The sequence below is a fragment of the Polypterus senegalus genome, chromosome 11, assembly GCF_016835505.1.
Source record: "Polypterus senegalus isolate Bchr_013 chromosome 11, ASM1683550v1, whole genome shotgun sequence".
NCBI lineage: Eukaryota > Metazoa > Chordata > Cladistia > Polypteriformes > Polypteridae > Polypterus > Polypterus senegalus.
The window spans coordinates 60,530,874-60,550,620 of record NC_053164.1 but is presented as its reverse complement, the minus strand read 5'-3'; the positions used below and the strand labels follow the sequence as shown (position 1 = coordinate 60,550,620).

The window sequence follows — 19,747 nt, the reverse complement described above, 5'->3', positions numbered from 1 at the left end:
TATACCTTAATTTTCCAACATTTTTAGGATGAGAAAAACACCTTTTGGATAGTTTTGTAATCTGTGCTTTAAATGACATGCTAGTGTTAAAGATAATGCCTACTCTAGATTGTAGGAGGATTCACTAAAACTAATGGTGATTCAAATTGAGTTAAATAATGACAAAATATTATTGCGATCAGCATCATTCCCTCCAATGTTTAACATTTCTGTTTATCTTTGTTTAAAGACAAGTAGTTCTCACCCATCCACTCCTTTAACTTACTAACACATAGGACAACATTGGAGTAACGTCACTTTGTCTAAAAGAAAGGTATAGTTAGGCATCATCAACATACAGTGAAAAGTAACATAATATTTTCTAATGACACATCCCAATGGAAGCATGTAAAGTGAAACCAGTAAAAGTCCCAGTACTGAGACCTGTGGGACACCACATCTCACTTCTGTGCATAATTATGGAGCACTGTACTGGAATTGATTTGATAAATAAGAACTAAACCAGGCAAGTACAGAGCCTAAGAGCTCAATGTCATTTTTCAGCCTATGTAGTAAAATTGAATGTTAAATGGAGTCAAAAGCTGGGCTAACGTCTAACCCCATATTTACAGTGGAACTTCCTTCAGCAGGATTAAAATGTAATAAAGCCTGTTGGTGCCATTTTTGTACTATGAATGGTAGGGAAGCCAAACTGGAATTTCTAAAATAAATTGTGATGCGTAAGGTGAGAGTGAAGCTGATTGGTGACAATTTTTTCAGAGCTATGCTCCTGCTGGAACATACCAAATAGATTACCTTTGAAAAAGTTGCACAAGTCAGAGCAATTGAGACTGGAGACCTCGGCTTCAGAATACTTTACCTGGGTCCAAACACAGGACTATATTCTTCAGCTCTTTCATCCCCTGAAAGGACTGCACATTTCTAAAAGAATGAGCATGGCTCACACCTGAGCAAACATAAAAGATATTCCAACAAAGGCCAGTTCACTACCTTTGAAATACCTAAAACAAATAACAAATCACTCGAACAAGCACACTGGGGGGCAGATAATATCAATAAATGAGGCAAGTTTCAGGAAGGAAATATCCAACCTTTAATTTAATCATTACTCATGGTTATGTGTAGAGAAACCAGGCATTGAATGCTAGAAGTCAAAAGAAGAAGAAAGTATACAACCTGAATGATTTAAATCAGTGTCAGAAACAGCAAGATTTGCTTCAATATAACTAATAGAGAGAGAGATGTCTGTGTAAGTTAAAAGAGTCCATTCATCTTAGTCCAACTAAGGCATTTATTAAAAAAATATGCCATAATGAAGCAGGCTTGGTGTCCACTTGCATTTTTATTTTGTAGCTTGCATTGCATTTTCATTTTTATACAACATGTAGTTTTCGGTACTTCCTCGAAACTTACCTTTCCATAATGGCAGACACTGTGTCCTTCATATTAAAAATCTACGTCGTTCCTCTATTTTGAAAGCAGGTAAGTTGCCTTACATCTGTCTACCCCCAGAGCTGATTATACATCTGTGTCACACCAATCAATGGCCTGATGGCTATTCTTAGTAACTGACATTAGCCAAAATAGGACAACTGAGAATTTACTCTTGGTCTTGCTTATTTGTCAACTTTACGTCACTTCAAACTGATTATGAGGTACAAGTTGAATAACAAAGTCTCCATTCCACATTTTCTTACAGGCATACACACACTAGCTTAAACCTAGCAAATAACCCCATGTCCTATTGTTTGCTGAACATTTGCGTAGTTCTTTGTATCAGCCTGTTTATTTGTATTCCAGAATTCAATGCTATGTTAAAATACAGTTTTATTCCCTTGGTTCAAAAGAATAACAGATCTAGCAGACCACTTATAAACCTAACCCACAATGTCTTCTGAAATTTTTACCTTTCTCGCTAGCAGTTCAAACAATTGTCTTCATTCACCTGTATCTGCTGCCGTCTTCCCTGGGTTATCCCTGGCAGTTTAATGTCATATTTGAGCTATATCACCTGCTTATCAGCATGTCTTGTGCTGTGCCTGCATTTAATATTTAATGTTCTCCATACAGTAGGTTTTTTTTACTAAACTCCTGGTTAAATGCATACAATTAAAAGTAATGCTTTTTCCCCTTACGTATAAGCTCTATAGTATAGCTATCATCTTGGTCACATGGTTTATTCACTTAAAAGCTATATCTTATCTAACATAAGAGACACAAATTAAATATTACACATTTTATTTAACCAATTATAAAGCTACAAATTTTAAACCGCATTACAAATTCCAATTCCAGTTCCAGAAATTGACTTGCAGTTTACCATGCATTCTTACTTCAAGTCATGAATTGCCCCAGCACTGCCATTTACTGAAGTTTATAAAAAAAAATAAAAATTGATTTTATTAATTTATGTTAACTTTTTGTTTCTTTTTAATGTAATATGTTTAAGGATAATCTACATTTTAAAGACTCATATTATCCCTGAAGTGACTAAAATACATTTTCTTTCAGGTCAGAACTCAAAATATATAGCAATAGTTGCATCATCTGTATCAGTTCTGGTCATAATGGCCTTGGTCATTCTCATTGTGTACCTGAAAAAAAGAAAAGGGCAGACGCTGAACACAACCAATCACCATGATTTATCCATCCATGGCTGTGGTAAGATGGCCCTCATCCATTTTGATTTAATTTATTTTAAGTAGTTTAGCATGTTTCCCTTTAAACTTGAAACCTTTCTTACATTTCTTTTGTTTCAGATGTTAATGATCAAGAGCAAACATTTGAGTCCAACCAGCAAGAAAGACCAGATGTATCATCCAAGCAGGTAAGACCCAATGGAATAATTTGGTATGAAAAATGGATCACACATGGACCTTTGATTTATTTTCAGTGCTATACAGGTGTTCAAAAGATGTTCTCCATCTATTTCAGTGCTTTAATTCTAGGAGTAATCCCTGAGAATTGAATCTTAGGTTAGTTTAGGTTAAGATAAAACTGCATCCTCTTGAGCTCCCCTGGGGAAGCCTAGGAGTTAACCTGTATTTGTATTGTTTAATTGAATAGTGGCTAGTTGCTAAACTTGATCCAGTAAATGTTTAGGGTTAAGTTAGGTGACTCTAAATTAGCTTGATTCGAGAGAGTGAGGGTATATGAGTGAATGTATCCTTTCATGGACTGGCACCTGTACATATTTAATCCCTGCTTTGAACTCAGTGGTGCTAGGAGAAGCTCCCACCCTACACCAGCCTGATTTGAAAAAGGAGAGGATGAAAATGGATATCAGCATAAACAGGGAAAAAAAGGTTTAAGAGATAAAAATGACACCAAAGCTTGGTTATTATTCTTTTATTTTTCGGAGAAGAAGGTAATCAATCTTGTAACCTTTAATCTCACTTTCCTGTGAACTGCACTAAATGAAAGGAATTGTGATCAGGTACTTTAAATTCTTTGCTTACCAATCAGCACTGCACAACATAAATCTGACTATCTCTGGTCCTTAACATCAACATGAAGTTGTGAGAACAAAGATTCTAGAGGAAGACCATATAATAATCAAAGTACAGTATATGACTCTAAATCTCAAGAAAAAAATGGTGATGTGTATGTCTGGAAAAGTCTACCAAAAACAAAACATGCAATCACAAAGAACTCAGTATTAACATCTAGCCATCTCATCTGAACTAAACTCTGTGTTCATGCTTCCACTAACAGGTAGACACTGGATAAAACAGGGTTCCATGATAGAGTACTGTAGCAAGATGGACACTACAGATCACTGATGACACACTTCAAGTGTCCCAAAATGTACCAAGCTGATTCCTAAATGCATTGGATCAATGATTAATGGTGAAATTGTTCATGTACTGACTTCAATGGATGGCAGCAGTTTGGACAGATAATTGAATCAGTAGACTGTCATGTTTACTGTATATGAAAACTAGTCAAGTTCAAAACTGGGAGAGTGTGAATCAAGTAACAGAGCCTAGAATAGGAAACAATAATTAAAGTTTAGATTCAAAATGAGAGAGTCAAAACCAGGAATTGACATGCAAACTGAAACAAAACTTAAACTGAAGACTGCGGACAAAGAGACAGAAAAGAGTTTGTAGCCAGAAATCTATATTAGATTAAAAAATGTATTCAAGGCTATTTAAGTTGTATCCACAATCTTAGACTTCCAGGAAGTGTAAAATGTTGACCTTTACACCTTTTATCTGCTGATTTCATGCACCATACACTTCCAGTTGACCTTTCCTTTGGCATGGAAACATACATACAAAGTGCCTCAAAATGGTTATGCCCATGGAAAAGCTAAATGTCGCATCATAAAACATAATTAATTTTTAACGTACATAAAAATGTACTGAAATTAAAATAAATGCAACCATTAGATTTCTTGGTCTATAAAACTATAAAAATACATTATTTTTAGATACGTGGGATTTATGTAGAAAGATTAAAAACAAAGACCACTCATGACAGTTTTAAAGTGGAAATGCGCAAATGTAACATTGCATTCTGCAGTAAGACCCTCATACCAAAGGTCAAGCATTGTAATTGAAGGGTCATGATTTGATGATCCATCCATCCATCCATTATCCAACCCGTTATATCCTAATTACAGGGTCACGGGAGTCTGCTGGAGCCAATCCCAGCCAACACAGGGCGCAAGGCAGGAAACAAACCCCTGGCAGGGCGCCAGCTGATTTGATGATGCCTTGCTGAATTAGAACCTGCGTGGCTTTTCAAAGACAATACCTTCTTCTTTCGGCTGCTCCCATTAAGGGAGTCACAATGGATCATCTTGTTCCATATCTTTCTGTCCTCTACATCTTGCTCTGTTACACCCATCACCTGCATGTCTTCCCTCACCATATCCATAAACCTTCTCTTAGGCCTTCCTCTTTTCCTCTTGCCTGGCAGCTCAATCTTTAAAATCCTTCTCCCAATATACTCAGCATCTCTCCTCTGCACAGGTCCAAACCCATGCAATCTTGCCTCTCTGACTTTGTCTCCCAACCGTCCAATCTGAGCCAACTTTTCAAAGGCAATACCATGAATGAAAATTTCCTGAACAATGTCAGGCCATCTATCCATGACTTGAAGCATAAGGCAGCTAGGCAATCTATAAGAAGGCACTCATAAGACCCTATGCTCCTCCTTGCCCACTCGGGTCTGCTAATGAATGGCATCAAATCTCAATCCAGAACCTTTTCATGTGTAGCTCATATATGGTGGAACAAGTTGCCTACCTTTGTCTAAAATGTCACACTCCTTCACTGCTTTGAGAAGTGTTTGAAGAATTCTTTTTTTCTGTCTAAATAATAAGAGTATTGATTCTAGGTTCTAAGCTGCTAAGGAAAGAGTAGCCAGTCTTGTGTTGTTCTGTTTGGTTTAGCACTCTTCACTTCTGATGGTCAATTTCGTAACCTTATTCTGTACTACTTGTTTCAAAACAGCACCCAGACTGATGTTTGCTTCATTATGTTAAACTCCTTTGTTAGTTTCTTTGGAATAAAGCATTTTCTAAATGAGTAAATATAAATTGTTAAACTAACATTTATTAAATTTCTAGGCAATGGACACTCAGGATTTCCCTGGAGACAGTTATGCCGTCTTACAATTTCACTCAAAGAAAACCCCTAAAGCTGTAAAACCACAAATAGAGAATGAAGAAAGTACTATCTATTCTGATGTCCGGACTGCCAGATAAAAAAAGAGAGAACCTCAACCATCTTGGCAAACAGGATTGTATATATTCCTTAGTTCGTTGGCCACATCTCTTACAGTATCCATTATTGCATTTTGTGACTCCAGAACAGCGTCCGTCAGCACACAGCCAGATGGTTGCCCAGCAGTTTCAGAGACAGAGGTGTGTGCACAGTGCCATCACCACCTGGAGGTGTGTCCTTGGCACGGGGGTCAGCTTTTGTAACATTGTCTGAAACAGAATAAATGGTCTGTGACTTGCCTTTTAATGTCGACTTTGATATCTGACCAGTTCTTTTTTATTTCGGGCACTGTGTGACTTTCTGAACTTGAACTTTTGAGTATCTCCACCACACTGAATCACTCCGTTAATTTCCTTTTGCTGCTTATACCACTGCTGCTTAAGTCAACAAGAAGTATGTTTTCTTCTTCTTTTTTCCCCGTGTGCTTTTGCCTTTGTCTTTTAACAAAATACTGAATGGAAGGGGCTATTTATGTTGATTTGCATATTCAAATATGCAAAATTCAGCGAGGAGTTGGGGGGGGCTGCAGTCTTGTGCATGTACGCTAAAATTCATGTTGATTGGGATTTATAAAGAAAAAGTGCATGGAATTGTTCTTATGCACAGTTAAGTGCATCTGAATTTTTGTGTGTACACACATTTCCAGCTTTGTCCGTGCGCCATGTTTTAGTGTGAATTCTACGCACTGCATTATACATGAGGCCCCTGGTGTGTTGGGACTTCTCTTTTACTTGATCCCAGTATGGACAGTCTTAATCTTGTTGAAAGCCTGAGAATACTCCTTTTTCTTCTTACTTAAAGTCATAATTCTATATAGATTACATTTTTTTACCTTTTACCTTTCCACCTCCCTGTCAGATTATAAGCGTGCTCTGCTTCACATGCTAACACATGCTAATGCACATTAATTTATTGTGCATCAAGTAGAAATCCAACATGTTCTTGCTCTATAAACCTAAATGTGTCGCTTATCTCACTAAACTTGAGTAGTTTATTTCTTTTATTGTTAGGTCAACACAAGGATTTGGCTTATAAAGGATATCCATTAATATTTTAGTTCTACTATTGTTAATAATTTTGATACTACTGTTGATTTTAGCAGTGGCTTGGCTCACTAATCTCATTAAAAGTTTTTCCTCTTAAATCACAAGAGACTGTTCATCAAACATTTCTACTCCATTCCATGATGGGCTAGATTGAACACAGTCTCCTTCCCTGACTTTGCATTAAATGACATCCTTGCTTACTGCCTTTGCATAAAAATAAATAGGGTTCCTCCATTATCCAGTCTTTTTTCATTTTCTTCCTAATTAACTACAATCTCTCCCTTGTATTGTTGGTCTATTATACTTTATGCCCTTAACACTTGGAGATAAGTTAAAAAAAATATGCCACTTCTCAAATGGCATACCACAATCCTCTGCCCTAAATATTGTAGGTTATCTCACTCCCCAGCAACACTTTGTGTCAGTCAGGTATCACCACCCTTTTTTTCTTTTCAATATTTTAGAGCTTAAAAAGTTCATTTCTCTCTTTCTGGTCTATGTATCCTATTCCTTCCATCTCCTTCTATTTTCATTTGCAGGTGATTTCCCACTTTCTTTCCGTCTTCCACTTCAACCCTTGCATTCATTTGTTTCTGTCCTTTTTCCTCAGTTCAAACCTATGTCTAGCTGTATCTAGTTCCCCCTAAAACTATCCAATTTGATAATGGGCCCCAACCTCCACAGGCAGGATTTAGACAAAAACTGGGCAGGAGGAAAACTTGTCCATTGTGTTCTTTATTTACTCTACAGCAAATGCTGAAGAGGGAGCACTCATCACAGAAGCCCATTACAGAATGGTAAAAAAAAAAAAGGGCAGAGTTCCATTTTAAAAACAACTGAATTTACATAACAGTGCTGACTAAGGCATACATTTACTCTGATTAATTCATTGGCTTACATCCAAATAAAAGTCTATCCTACTACACTCTTGCTTGTCTCATATCTCTTATGTTTAGTTATTACCCTTGAAATCTCTGTGTACGTGATAACTGTCCTGTCTTCTTATTCACAGGATATCTGCTGATCTCTTAATCATCTTCTAGTACATTTTGTGCATTATATCAGCCATTCCCCTAATACATTCTTGTTTTCACTTATATTAAGATTTCAGTAGTTGTCTTTGTGACATTTCTAAAACATTTTTTATATATTCCAATGTGTACTGCAAACTGAAATTCTTAAATATTTTTACCTCAAAATTATTCTCTCATATTTTTTTTTGGTTTCTCCTAGACAACAATGAGATGAAAAAGAAATAAAATGGAGAATGTTCTCTTATATTTTTTGTACTTTTCTCCTGAGACAAAATACCCTAGTGTCTCCTCTTGAGTTTCAATACAGATCTTACAAAAGTCACACAATAGTCTCAGATCTTCCAGGTAGTGTCTTGACATTATTGTTTTGGTTTTTTTTTTGTAATTTGAAAGTATTTACATTGTGTGCTCAGTAATATATGGTGAAATTTATGAGTAATAAAACGCTTTACAGTGATTACAAAACTGTTGTCCTTGTTTCTGAATAATACTATATGGCCTCCAGGAGGTGCACCAGCTCCCCAAACTCAACACAGACAGACACAGGCATAAGTTCAGCACAGCACACAAGTGATTTTATTCATGGGAAACAAATCATTTTCCACATCACAGTACTAAAACACAGTACTACAGCAAAGGTAACACTCTTCGCTTTCTTTCTCTGCCTCTCTTTCTCCAGCAAACTTCATCACCTTCCTCCCAAATATGGCTTCTGGAGCAGTGGCATCTGGTTCCTTTTAGATAATCCCTGGGAGCACTTTTGTTGTCCTGTAGAATTGGTCCTGAAGCACTTCCGTGTAAGGGGGTAGCCCTATGGCGTAGTGCTCAGGAGTTCCTGCAGCATTCCCCTGGCAGCACACTTGGACCCCAACAGAGCTGAGCCACCAAACTCCAATACCCAACATGCCCTGTTGGAAACTACAACTATTAGTTGCTGTAATTTATATTGCTGTGCTCCAATTAGATCATACTCATTCTGAAAGAAAAGACAGACTATGTGGCATAGTGGTTAAGACTTTGGACCTCAAACCCTGAAGCTGTGTGTTCAAATCTCACTTCTAACACCACTGTGTGTCCACAAATAAGTCACTTCAGATGCCAATGGGAAATTGGAACAACAAACAAAATTTAACCAATTGTATCTCATAAGTCACTTTGGGTAAAGTAAATTATATGAAGTCTTGAAACAAGTTAAAACAAGATTCGATAAAGATCTCACTTAATGGTACTTATATGTATTTTGCAAAAATAAGAAACATTTACATGAATAGGGGTTGGGAAGCTGAATGGTGTGTTGTCATAAAAAGTGTTACTATATTAAATTTTTATATCATGTTTGGCAACCTGTTTTATTTTAACCTGTCCATTTCCCACCACAGTACAATTTGAATTTGTTGTGTGAATATTATAAACAAATCTCATGCACACTTTCATAGCTCTTTGCTATTTCTTGGTTTTATATTAATTCTGCTACTATGCATGTTCATACTATATGATGGGTCCCATTTGTACTTCTCTTCCAGTAAAACAAAAGTAATGTGAATTTTGTTTTCTTTTATAGTAATAAGTGAAAAAACATTTGCCAGGAATTACCACCTCAACAGAAATCTTCAAGTCTTCATTCATTTGCACTACCAGAGCATAAGCAATAACGGGCATAAGGCATTTCATAGCAAAACACACTGTATATAACCTTTAACACTAGAATTCCTGAGGCCTATGAAAAAACTTGTAATCCTGGTCCACCTTAAATTCCTTTGTACCTCTTCACCAGTGAGATGCGTCGATGTAAATGCGTCAATCAGCACAAGCAGCCTGCTGTCTCATCCCCACCTTGATGGAGCTCAGTTCGTGGGCTAAAAGTTCTCCCAGCTCAAGCCAAGGCTCCTTATCTGCATGTGAAGTTCCTGGAGTTGTATTGGGTAAATAATACAGTACATCATTAATTGGAATACATGAATTTCATGTGTGTTCCATATCTACAAAGATCTGAGTAAGTGTAGCATGAAAGGAAGTTTACACGTGTGACAGGGAGTTTACACGTATTCTTGAATGGTGCAGAGGTAAGAACTGCTGCCTTATAACCCGAAGGTCCCGGATTCAAGACTGGGAGTTTTGTCTTTTGAGTAGTGAACTTCTATTATTATTATTATTTCTACAATATAATAAAAACATATATTTGATTTGAGTCTGTAGCACCCGATGTAAATTTTGGCTACTTGTTAAAGTTAGTGCTTGTTTTTTTATTATTCAGTTATATTCTCTCAGTGACGTTCAACGAACTTGCCATTCCCTCTTTGAGCTGATGGCATTTATCTCGATTCTTTTCACAAGAGCTATGTTGTGGTTGATGCCTGCTCAGAAATGTTTGTTGTACCGGCAATCAAAGATACGATGTCCCATGACCGCTATCAGACTGGACAAAGGCAGGACAGTAGCAACAGACTGCTTCTTCACAGATTAATTGGTGATTTTAAATCAGCCATGTGTTGGTTATGTGCTGGACTGACACATGTCCGGATTTAGTTCCTGCCATGTACCTAATCTTACAAGGACTGGCTCCTGAAACACTTTAGGTGGGTTTAAGGATATCATGTAATGTTGTTACTGTGTACAGTTGTGTACTTGTAATCAGAACTTACATGCACTCCCTAGTGATCATAGTGTGTGTGGAAGAATAATTTTAGGGAAAAATAGCATTCATCTTAAAGAAATAGTATAAAGGGTTAATAAATGTTGGAACCCAGATAAAGGTTGAGTGGACAACTAAATGTACTGAAAGATAACTAAGAAATCAGTAGATGTCCTGTAAACAAGCAGAATGGACAGTTGCTATATGCACAGAAATTGCAAGGTTGGTGGCTCAACTCAAAGGTATAAGAAGAACCAGAATATAATATATTAGACTTTTATTTTATATAAATCATTTGGGTGTAAACCAATGAACTAACCAGAGTAAATGTTTACATTGATTACACTGTATGCAAATTCAGTAGTTTATAAAATGAACCTCTATTCTTTGTTTCTTGGATCATTCTGACCATGCTGTAACAGTGGAGTAATTAATAGATACAATGAACAGCTTTTCTCCTGCCTGATAACTGATTTGTCCTGTTAGAGGATTTTTCTTTCTTTAAAAAGATGTTAAATTTCTACCACATGTGCAACAGTGTTTTTTATTTGCTGAGATGAAGTCATGTGATACTCTTCTTTAAAAATAAAAAGAAGCATCACATAAAACAAAGTTTTGGGGACCATCCCCATATATTTTCAAAAGACAAGGAAAAAACCACGATGCTGTGGGATGGAAGCAATGTCATTTAATAGAAAACCGGAAGTGATGTAATGAGGGAGTGTCGGAAGTGTTGTCTTTTCTGGCACCGAAAGTGACGTCCCAGATGCCATTTTGGAACCCGGAAGTAAGTTATTTATTTTTCCTTGGTTTTCCTGGTGCGAAGAATGAGAGATTCAGGTTAGTACCGTGTGACAACCTCTTGTCTCGTGATGTTTCACTCACCTTTAGGCTTTTTGATGGCCTCCTAAATGCACATGTGTGACAGCCCATTACTATTGCATAATTAATGTTGTGTTTCAAAATGATGTTTGTTATGGACAGAAGCAACAGTGTACTGAATGCAAGACTGTATTCATAAATCTTTGGTTAGAATGCAGATTTAATATCAGTTGTATCTAATTTTGTTTGTCCGTTTCAGAATGACAATCTAGGGCTTTAATGCTCTACAAGTAGCACATTAGAAGAATTCTATTGACATCAAAAGCATTGGCACACTTGTTTGTTAAACAATGGATGCGCTGTCTTATCATAGAGTTAACTCTTCCCTGCTCCCTGAAGCTGATAATTTGATTAATTCGAACAATGTATATCACTTTTTCTTACCTCTTTCTTTAATGGAGTTAAAGGATTATGTATACTTTTTAATGATCTTCAGTTTTAATGTTTTTTTCTATTAGACAGAACTTTATTAGGTTGAATTTTATTACTTCATGGGGTCATTTTTCTCCTTACATAAGCTCATTAAATAAATAAATAAACACACACTATGGTCTGGACACTCGCCAGAATAAGTCAAAAGGAAGAAAACTGAAAAAGAAATATTGCTTGTCATAGTCACAGTGAGGTATTATGCAGACATATTGGTTTTGGTATAAAGAAGCCCCAGTAGTGTTTCTTGACACATTTCTGCTCAATAATTCTTTTCCTGAAAGTCCTCAGGCATCATTGTTCATAATAACATTTTGTTTTATTTTCTTTCTCTCCTTTACTAATACCTCCAGCAGGTCAAGAGTTCATCCCATAATTGAGCTTGTCCTTTTAATTAGCTTTTTGATTCGGTGGGCCTCTCTTGAAGTGATGTTACCAACCCAGCACACCACAGCACACAAAACTGAACTGGATACCACAGAGTTGCAAAAGATGTGAAAGATGTCCCTACTCACATTAAATGAACACAGTCTCCTAAGGAAAAAAGAGCCTGCTTTGCCTTTTCGTATATAGTGCTTCTGTGATATGAGACCAGTATTAAATCCCATTGATGTGGACCCCCTAGTATCTGTAGGAGTTTCCCACCTCTACGTCCACTCCATGAATAGTAACTGGATATAACGCCTCTCTGGTGTAATGAAAGTTAATAACCAGTTCCTCTGTTTTTGCTGATGTCAAGTTGAAGACAATTCTATCTGCACCAAAAAACAAAGTCCTCCATCTGACTCCCATACTCTGTGTCATCCCCCTTATCAATACACCACATTAATGCAGCATTAATTATAATAATAATTTCTGCAAGTGAAATGACCTGGTGTTATATTTATAGTCTGAGGTGTACCGAGTGAAAAGAAAAGGAAACAGGACTGTTCTTTGTGATGCCCCAGTGTTGCTCACATCTGTATCAGAAACACAGTCCTTGAGCCTCACAAACTCCAGTCTGCCAGACAGATAGTAAATTATGTAGGACTCCATAGGCTCATACACCTGCATATCTCTGAGTTTACCACTTAATAATGATGTCTGGATGGTGCTGAAGGCACTGGAGAAATTGAGGCACATAATCCTCAGAGGGCTGCCAGCTTTGTCCAGGTGAGAATAAGCCTTATATAGCAGAATGATAATTGCATCCTCCACTCCAATCTTTGTCTGATAAGCAAACTGAAGTTGGTCCAGGTGGTCTACCTCAAGTCTTCTTGATGTGAGACATAAGTGCCGCTGGTCTGTAGTCATTAGGTGACAAGGCATCTACCTTCTTTGGAACAGGAACAATGCAGGATGTTTTCCACAGCAGCAGCACTTTCTGGAGCCCAAGGGAGTGACTGAACAGGTGACAGAGGATACGACAAAGTTGGTCAGCACAGTCCATAAGGCATCAAGGACTATTCTGTCTGGTACTGCAGCACTTCCTGTGTGTAGCTTCCACAGTTGTCTCCTTACTCGATCTTCACTTATAAAGAGTCAATTCTGATGGTTGTCGATGGTTTTATTACTGGCCATTCCAGCTGTTTTTTTATATTGTTAAGTAAAGCTTGTGGTACACTGTATTTAAAAATTAAAACTTTGTAAATAATTGCCTTCTGAAGATCTGCTCAGTAGTTGAGGTAGGTCTTCTATTTAAATAACATGGTTGTAGCCTAATTTTATAAACCACAAAGCTGCTCAGATAATTTTAGATAAATCTGTATAATTGCTGTTTATATAGGGTGTTAACATGTGCTCAAAATGTATAATTTTGCATTTTTAAGTTGTCACTTTTCTACATAAACAATCACTTAAAGACTCACCATTTCACTCTTGCTCTGAAATCTGCCAGATGTGCAGTAGAACAAACTCCCAGAAGTTACAGAAAGGCCAAGTGGATAGATACAAATAATGAGTGTGTCTTATGAGAGTGTTCATTGTAGGTTTAAAACACTTTAGGAAATGTCATAAAAATGAATGAAAGCTCTAATCATAACAATATCTTGTTAAAAAATTATCAACAGCTGTTTTATCTTGGTAGAGTAATATATATTGCTCTACTGTCCCCTATTGTATTAATAATATGTAGCCTTAGAATACCTAATCTCACAGACTTACCACTGTATATAACTAATCCCCACCTTCCCTTCTATATCTATAACCTCAGGCAATTAGATGTAGTAAAAAGACAAGCAGGAGTTAAGTTACACATAAAATAATGTATTACTGATAATATTCATAAATAATAACAAAATGCAAAGTACATTTGAATATTGGCAACCATACAACCTGATAAAATGGTGATGTGTAATTCAGGTGGCACACAGACTTGCAGTTACTTAAAATGTCTCTAGTTAAGGCATCATTGGTGCTCAGCTTTCAGCCACATGTCTGTTCAATATGGCTGCTGAGCTGTGCTCTTCATTGTGTTGTCTTCATCCTCACAGGTTAGCAAGAGAGATGCTTCTTCATCATATGTGAGTCAGTCAGAGAGAGAGAGAGAATGTGGTTGAGCAAGTACATTTATAGATGTTCTCTCCAATTCCTAGAACCAATAGGATATCATGGTACTTGAAGGCCTCTGAGACAAGCCAATTCCAAACAGCCATACCTCAGACCAATGGGTGAAATAGAATATCTTATCTCCTGCAAGACCATCTATTACACTAACCTGGCTTTGTGTGGGAGATCAAACTGGTTTAAGACACATCCCCAAATCCTGTCATAAAATTACAAAGAGACAGTCGTAAAAAGGGGGATGGGGGAAGGCAAACATGAATACCTCTCACCACTTGGTTTGCCTAAATTATAAATAAAGACATACAAAACATTTATCAAGTTATATGCAAAATCCTACATCACAACACTCCACCCCGATGAATGTTTTGTACAGTGTCTTTATACACAATGTCTTTAAATTGTTTCAAGAGTCTGATGCATAACTTGTGCATTGATTTGCAGTATTTGCTCTCCCAGTGTTAAAAGTTGTCCGTGACCATTTGTCCATTACATATCTTCTTTATTTCAAAGACAATCTGAAGAACTTGGAAGCGCTCCTGATGACTTGTATCTGCTCCAGCTTGCGTCAACTCTTTCTGCAGTCTCCATATGTCATCAGATCTGGTGGTTCAAAATGAGACAAGTCCACACCTTCCACTAAACTAGCCCACTACAATTGAGTCTATTGTGTGAATTTTTAATCTGTACTTGTTCTCTGTCTAACTGCTAATTAGACCCCTGTCCCAAACTATCTGTTTAAGCATATGCAGCTGTACAATTAACATCAAAATTTGAAAGGTAACATGCCACAGGTGCCAGTACAACCACTTCTGCCCAAGTGAGAGCACATGTGCCACTGCATAAACTGTTCACAAACCAACATCTGTGGCCCTCTGCACACATTTGGGGTTGACTTAGTTGCCTCTTGTGCTTTCCTACCCATGGTGCAACTCTTGACTGCCATCAGCCTTTACCAGTATAGGCTGGCATCACCACCATGAGACATCAAAGCTTTGCAACTCTCATCATTCCCCCCGTAGGCCACCCCTAGAGTTGTTTGCTCACCATATGCATACTCATTGTGCTAAACACCTCAGGTTAGAATTGGCCCACTGGTCCTGTGCCTGTACCACAGCCGACAATCTCAGCAGGGCTTCCGTATTTTCCCAATTAGACTATACCTAAACATCGGAGCCCATATGTCTTGCAAATGTATCAGCTGCACCTGCTTTCCTGAAAAGTTCACCAATTTTCTTAGTATACATTTTCCTTAATAGTATTAATTATATTAATTATCCCACTTAATTAATTAATACCCAGAATGTATACTTTATGAGCCCAAAATTAATCCCCTTATTTTGGCATTCCTAACTGGTTTGTTCAGTTTCCACCCCTTGGAATATAAATTTGCTGCAGTAATGAACAAACCTTTCCTTTTAAACTATAGCTATTGTGACTAGTCCTATTATTATTGCATGACTTGTGGACTTGTTACTCACTTAAACCCCAGTAAGTGTCTTTTCTTGATGTCTCTTCAGTTCTTCTTCATGTCTTTGTCTTTTCTTTGTCTTTAGTCTTTAATGTTTTCTTCTTTCATTCTGCTATGTAGGCAGGTCTGCAAAATGGAAGGTGACAAAGCAGTTTCTGTCCATCTCATTTTCTTGGCTGTCGACCTGGTGCCAAAACTCAAACTTTGCTTCCAGGCATTCATTGGAACAGCTTGGCACTAGTGCCACGCCACTCCAATGTGCCAATGGTAACCCGATCTCCTGCATGGATTTTACTCTGCTAATTGCCTTCACTATTTATTACCTGCACCAAACCAAAGTCCATAAAAACCTTACAATAGAAGTAGCACTATTGCAAAAGGCCAGAAAATTGAAACAGAAATAACTGTTTTCCCTTTCCTGTCTTCCTGCGCTACCCTTCTATTTTTTCATTGCCTGTGTGTCCTTTTTTTATTGTATGGTAACTACTACCTGAAAGTGTGGACTGAAGCCTCTCCAGAATCCAAGTGCTAAATCCAGCATCGCTTCTAAAACTGACCTGTGCTTTTTATTAAAGACCAGCTCACTTTTCTCCATTTTATTGCATGGAGAGTCATAGGCTGTCTTTTTGAACAACTGGTCAGTCAGGTTTCGAATTACTGAACCTAAGTGTGTGTGCTTTTTAATTACTGCTGGCCCCAGCACAGCTGTTAGGACCCTCACACCCCTGTGCATTCCTGACTTGCTAGCTGAGCTTCCTGCTGCACCATCCCCCATCCTTTGTTCTTTGGCTTGTCCTGTTTCATTCAAACCAACTCCTAAACTGGTGCACTTTCTTTCCAACTCAGCCATTCTTGCACTAGCACATTCAGACCTTTCACACACAAGCACTTGAATTCCTTTCATTTCCATTGTTCTTTGTTTTAATTCCACACTTTCTTTACTCAGTACCAATATGCCAATATCCAGTTCATGCCCTCTAGTCAACAATTGCCATTCACACTCACCAGCTCCTCTGCCTTCTATCTGATCTCTTTGTCCTAAATCAAATTTCAGTGCAGCACTGGTTACCTTTCCTAACAGTGGTGAAATATCTATCAGTGTAGCATGTTCTTTAAATACTGGACAGGCCTCAGAATTACTTGGAGATTGTGGTGCAGTGGAGAATAAAGGAAGAAAACACCCTTGCTGTTTTCCCTTCCTTTCATCCCTCTCCTTTTCCTCACACTCACATTCCCACTTTTATCTGAGCACTCATCTGTCTCATGTAAGTCACCCACCCATGTTTTAGGGTTCCAGTCTGATCTGGTTACTGTTGCCCTAACTTTTACCATGGGTGGTTTTCTCTCATTGTTTCCACTTCTTTCACTGCTTTCTACTTTAGCAGCGGGTGTTCTACATGCTAACACTTCACAATTATCACACCAACTGTTACATCTTTCAAAACTCTCACTCAACATTCCGTAACTTTCACTTTCATTCACTTTGCTATTTTCTTCCTTATCATGATCTTCCTTATTACCAATAATACAAGCTAGTAAACCTCTTATAACAGCAGCTGTCTTCTTTAAACCTGATCTCTGTTTTCTTGCTTTTAATCCTTCCAGCCCCTTCCATTTTGTGGCACACTCAGCTCAGCTTCTGCTTTCTCTACCTGAACTACAGGTTTCCTAGCTTTAGCCTGCTTCCCTCTGCCACTCCACTGGAAGATGGCTGACTTTAAAATGAACTTAGGCATTTCTGAGTCTACAATTTACTCTAATACAATTTGCCAAATTCTTTATGGGTTGGCCTACTTTTGCCCCTGTAAGCAAACATACACATACATACACAAAGATCCTAAACGAATAAGTACCGTATGAATGACGAATGCATGTCCCATCACTCCCTAGCACTTTAACCACTTAAATGCCGTATGAATGACGCATGCATCTTTCACCACTCCCTAGCACTTTAATTAGGGACTCACTACACCAGCACTAACAAACATGCGGGTGTCCTTGTGACACACATGAAGTCTCTACACTTTGTTGGTTATATTCCATTCAGCAACCAAACAATGTTTTACTTCCACCGCATTTGTACACTGGGTGCCCTAAAATTCACATGCATAAACAAACACATACATCAAAACAGTATTTGCAAACAGGGTGCAAAACTTGGTTACCCCAAATCCTGCCGACTACGCCAATTGTTTTATCTTGGTAGAGTAATATATATTGCTCTACTGTCCCTATTGTATTAATAATATGTAGCCTTAGAATACCTAATCTCACAGACTTACCACTGTATATAACTAATCCCCACCTTCCCTTCTATATCTATAACCTCAGGCAATTAGATGTAGTAAAAAGACAAGCAGGAGTTAAGTTACACATAAAATAATGTATTACTGATAATATTCATAAATAATAACAAAATGCAAAGTACATTTGAATATTGGCAACCATACAACCTGATAAAATGGTGATGTGTAATTCAGGTGGCACACAGACTTGCAGTTACTTAAAATGTCTCTAGTTAAGGCATCGTTGGTGCTCAGCTTTCAGCCACATGTCTGTTCAATATGGCTGCTGAGCTGTGCTCTTCATTGTGTTGTCTTCATCCTCACAGGTTAGCAAGAGAGATGCTTCTTCATCATATGTGAGTCAGTCAGAGAGAGAGAGAATGTGGTTGAGCAAGTACATTTATAGATGTTCTCTCCAATTCCTAGAACCAATAGGATATCATGGTACTTGAAGGCCTCTGAGACAAGCCAATTCCAAACAGCCATACCTCAGACCAATGGGTGAAATAGAATATCTTATCTCCTGCAAGACCATCTATTACACTAACCTGGCTTTGTGTGGGAGATCAAACTGGTTTAAGACACATCCCCCCAAATCCTGTCATAAAATTACAAAGAGACAGTCGTAAAAAGGGGGATGGGGGAAGGCAAACATGAATACCTCTCACCACTTGGTTTGCCTAAATTATAAATAAAGACATACAAAACATTTATCAAGTTATATGCAAAATCCTACATCACAACAACAGCACCTTCACCTTTTGAGGACAGTCTGTCCCACCAGATCCAAACTGAATCCCATGGGTGCACAGTGGAGAGACAACTGAATCATCATCAAGTATGAGAACTTCTTTCTTAAGCGAGGACTGTAAGCTTCTGCAGTGGGTGGTTAAACAGAGCAGATTTTCACTGGAGCAGTACTTCCATTCTGACAGAATATTTATAAAACTTTCCATTGGCACAGACCTAACACACTGCAACAACTAAACTTTTCTTGCTTTGTCATCCAGCAATCATCATGGAAAAATTCAATATTGTACTACCAGACTCCAAGTCATTAAACTCTTACTTCATATATTGTTGTCTGCCTGATCTGTGACTGAGACTTCACTATGCAAGCAGTTGCACAGCCAATAGGTTTATACTAGCAATTCAATTTTATTGACTTTCTGTAGCTCAGTTACTTAAATGTCTAATTGCTGCTTATTCTGGTTGTTACTATATCTGAAATGTAACTATTTTTAGTTTGATACTTCAGTAATTTTACTGATGTGTATTGCTGTAATCAGAGTCCATAGTGTCATCGTGCATGAACTGTACATTTCATTATAAAATAAAGCACAATAGCAATACATTGAATATAACCTATAACAAAACTAGATACAGTTTCTCCCAGTGCTATTTTGGGTATGGGTAAGACAGTGTGGTTTTCAAATGTGTGTGTGATAAACAGAATGATTTCTTATGTGGCACATGCCTCTGGTAGAATCCTTCCACTCATTATTGAGCCCACTTAATTTAGCTGCAATAAGCACATGGCACAAAAGCAGAAATCAGATCTGGACAGAACACCAATCCCATTCAGAATACACTTCATAAACTGTTTAAAGGCCATCCTGAAGAGTTATTTCCTGTAGCCATTTTGAAGGAGGAGTTGCAAATTCTAACAAGAAAGTAAATAGTGAGACCCAA

General features: G+C 37.7%; 1 protein-coding gene across 2 annotated transcripts in view; it reads left to right on the top strand.

Moving 5' to 3' along the window:
- The window catches only part of LOC120539057, a 39,886-nt gene extending 33,905 nt beyond the window's left edge, over positions 1-5,981 (top strand). For both annotated transcript variants that reach the window (XM_039768771.1, XM_039768770.1), the window contains 3 exons: positions 2,512-2,661; positions 2,760-2,827; positions 5,579-5,981. In XM_039768771.1, coding sequence (XP_039624705.1) covers positions 2,512-2,661; positions 2,760-2,827; positions 5,579-5,716 — 356 coding nt within the window. In that variant the 3' untranslated portion in view covers positions 5,717-5,981. The remainder of the gene's footprint in view (positions 1-2,511; positions 2,662-2,759; positions 2,828-5,578) is intronic.
- Positions 5,982-19,747: the final 13,766 nt, after the last annotated feature.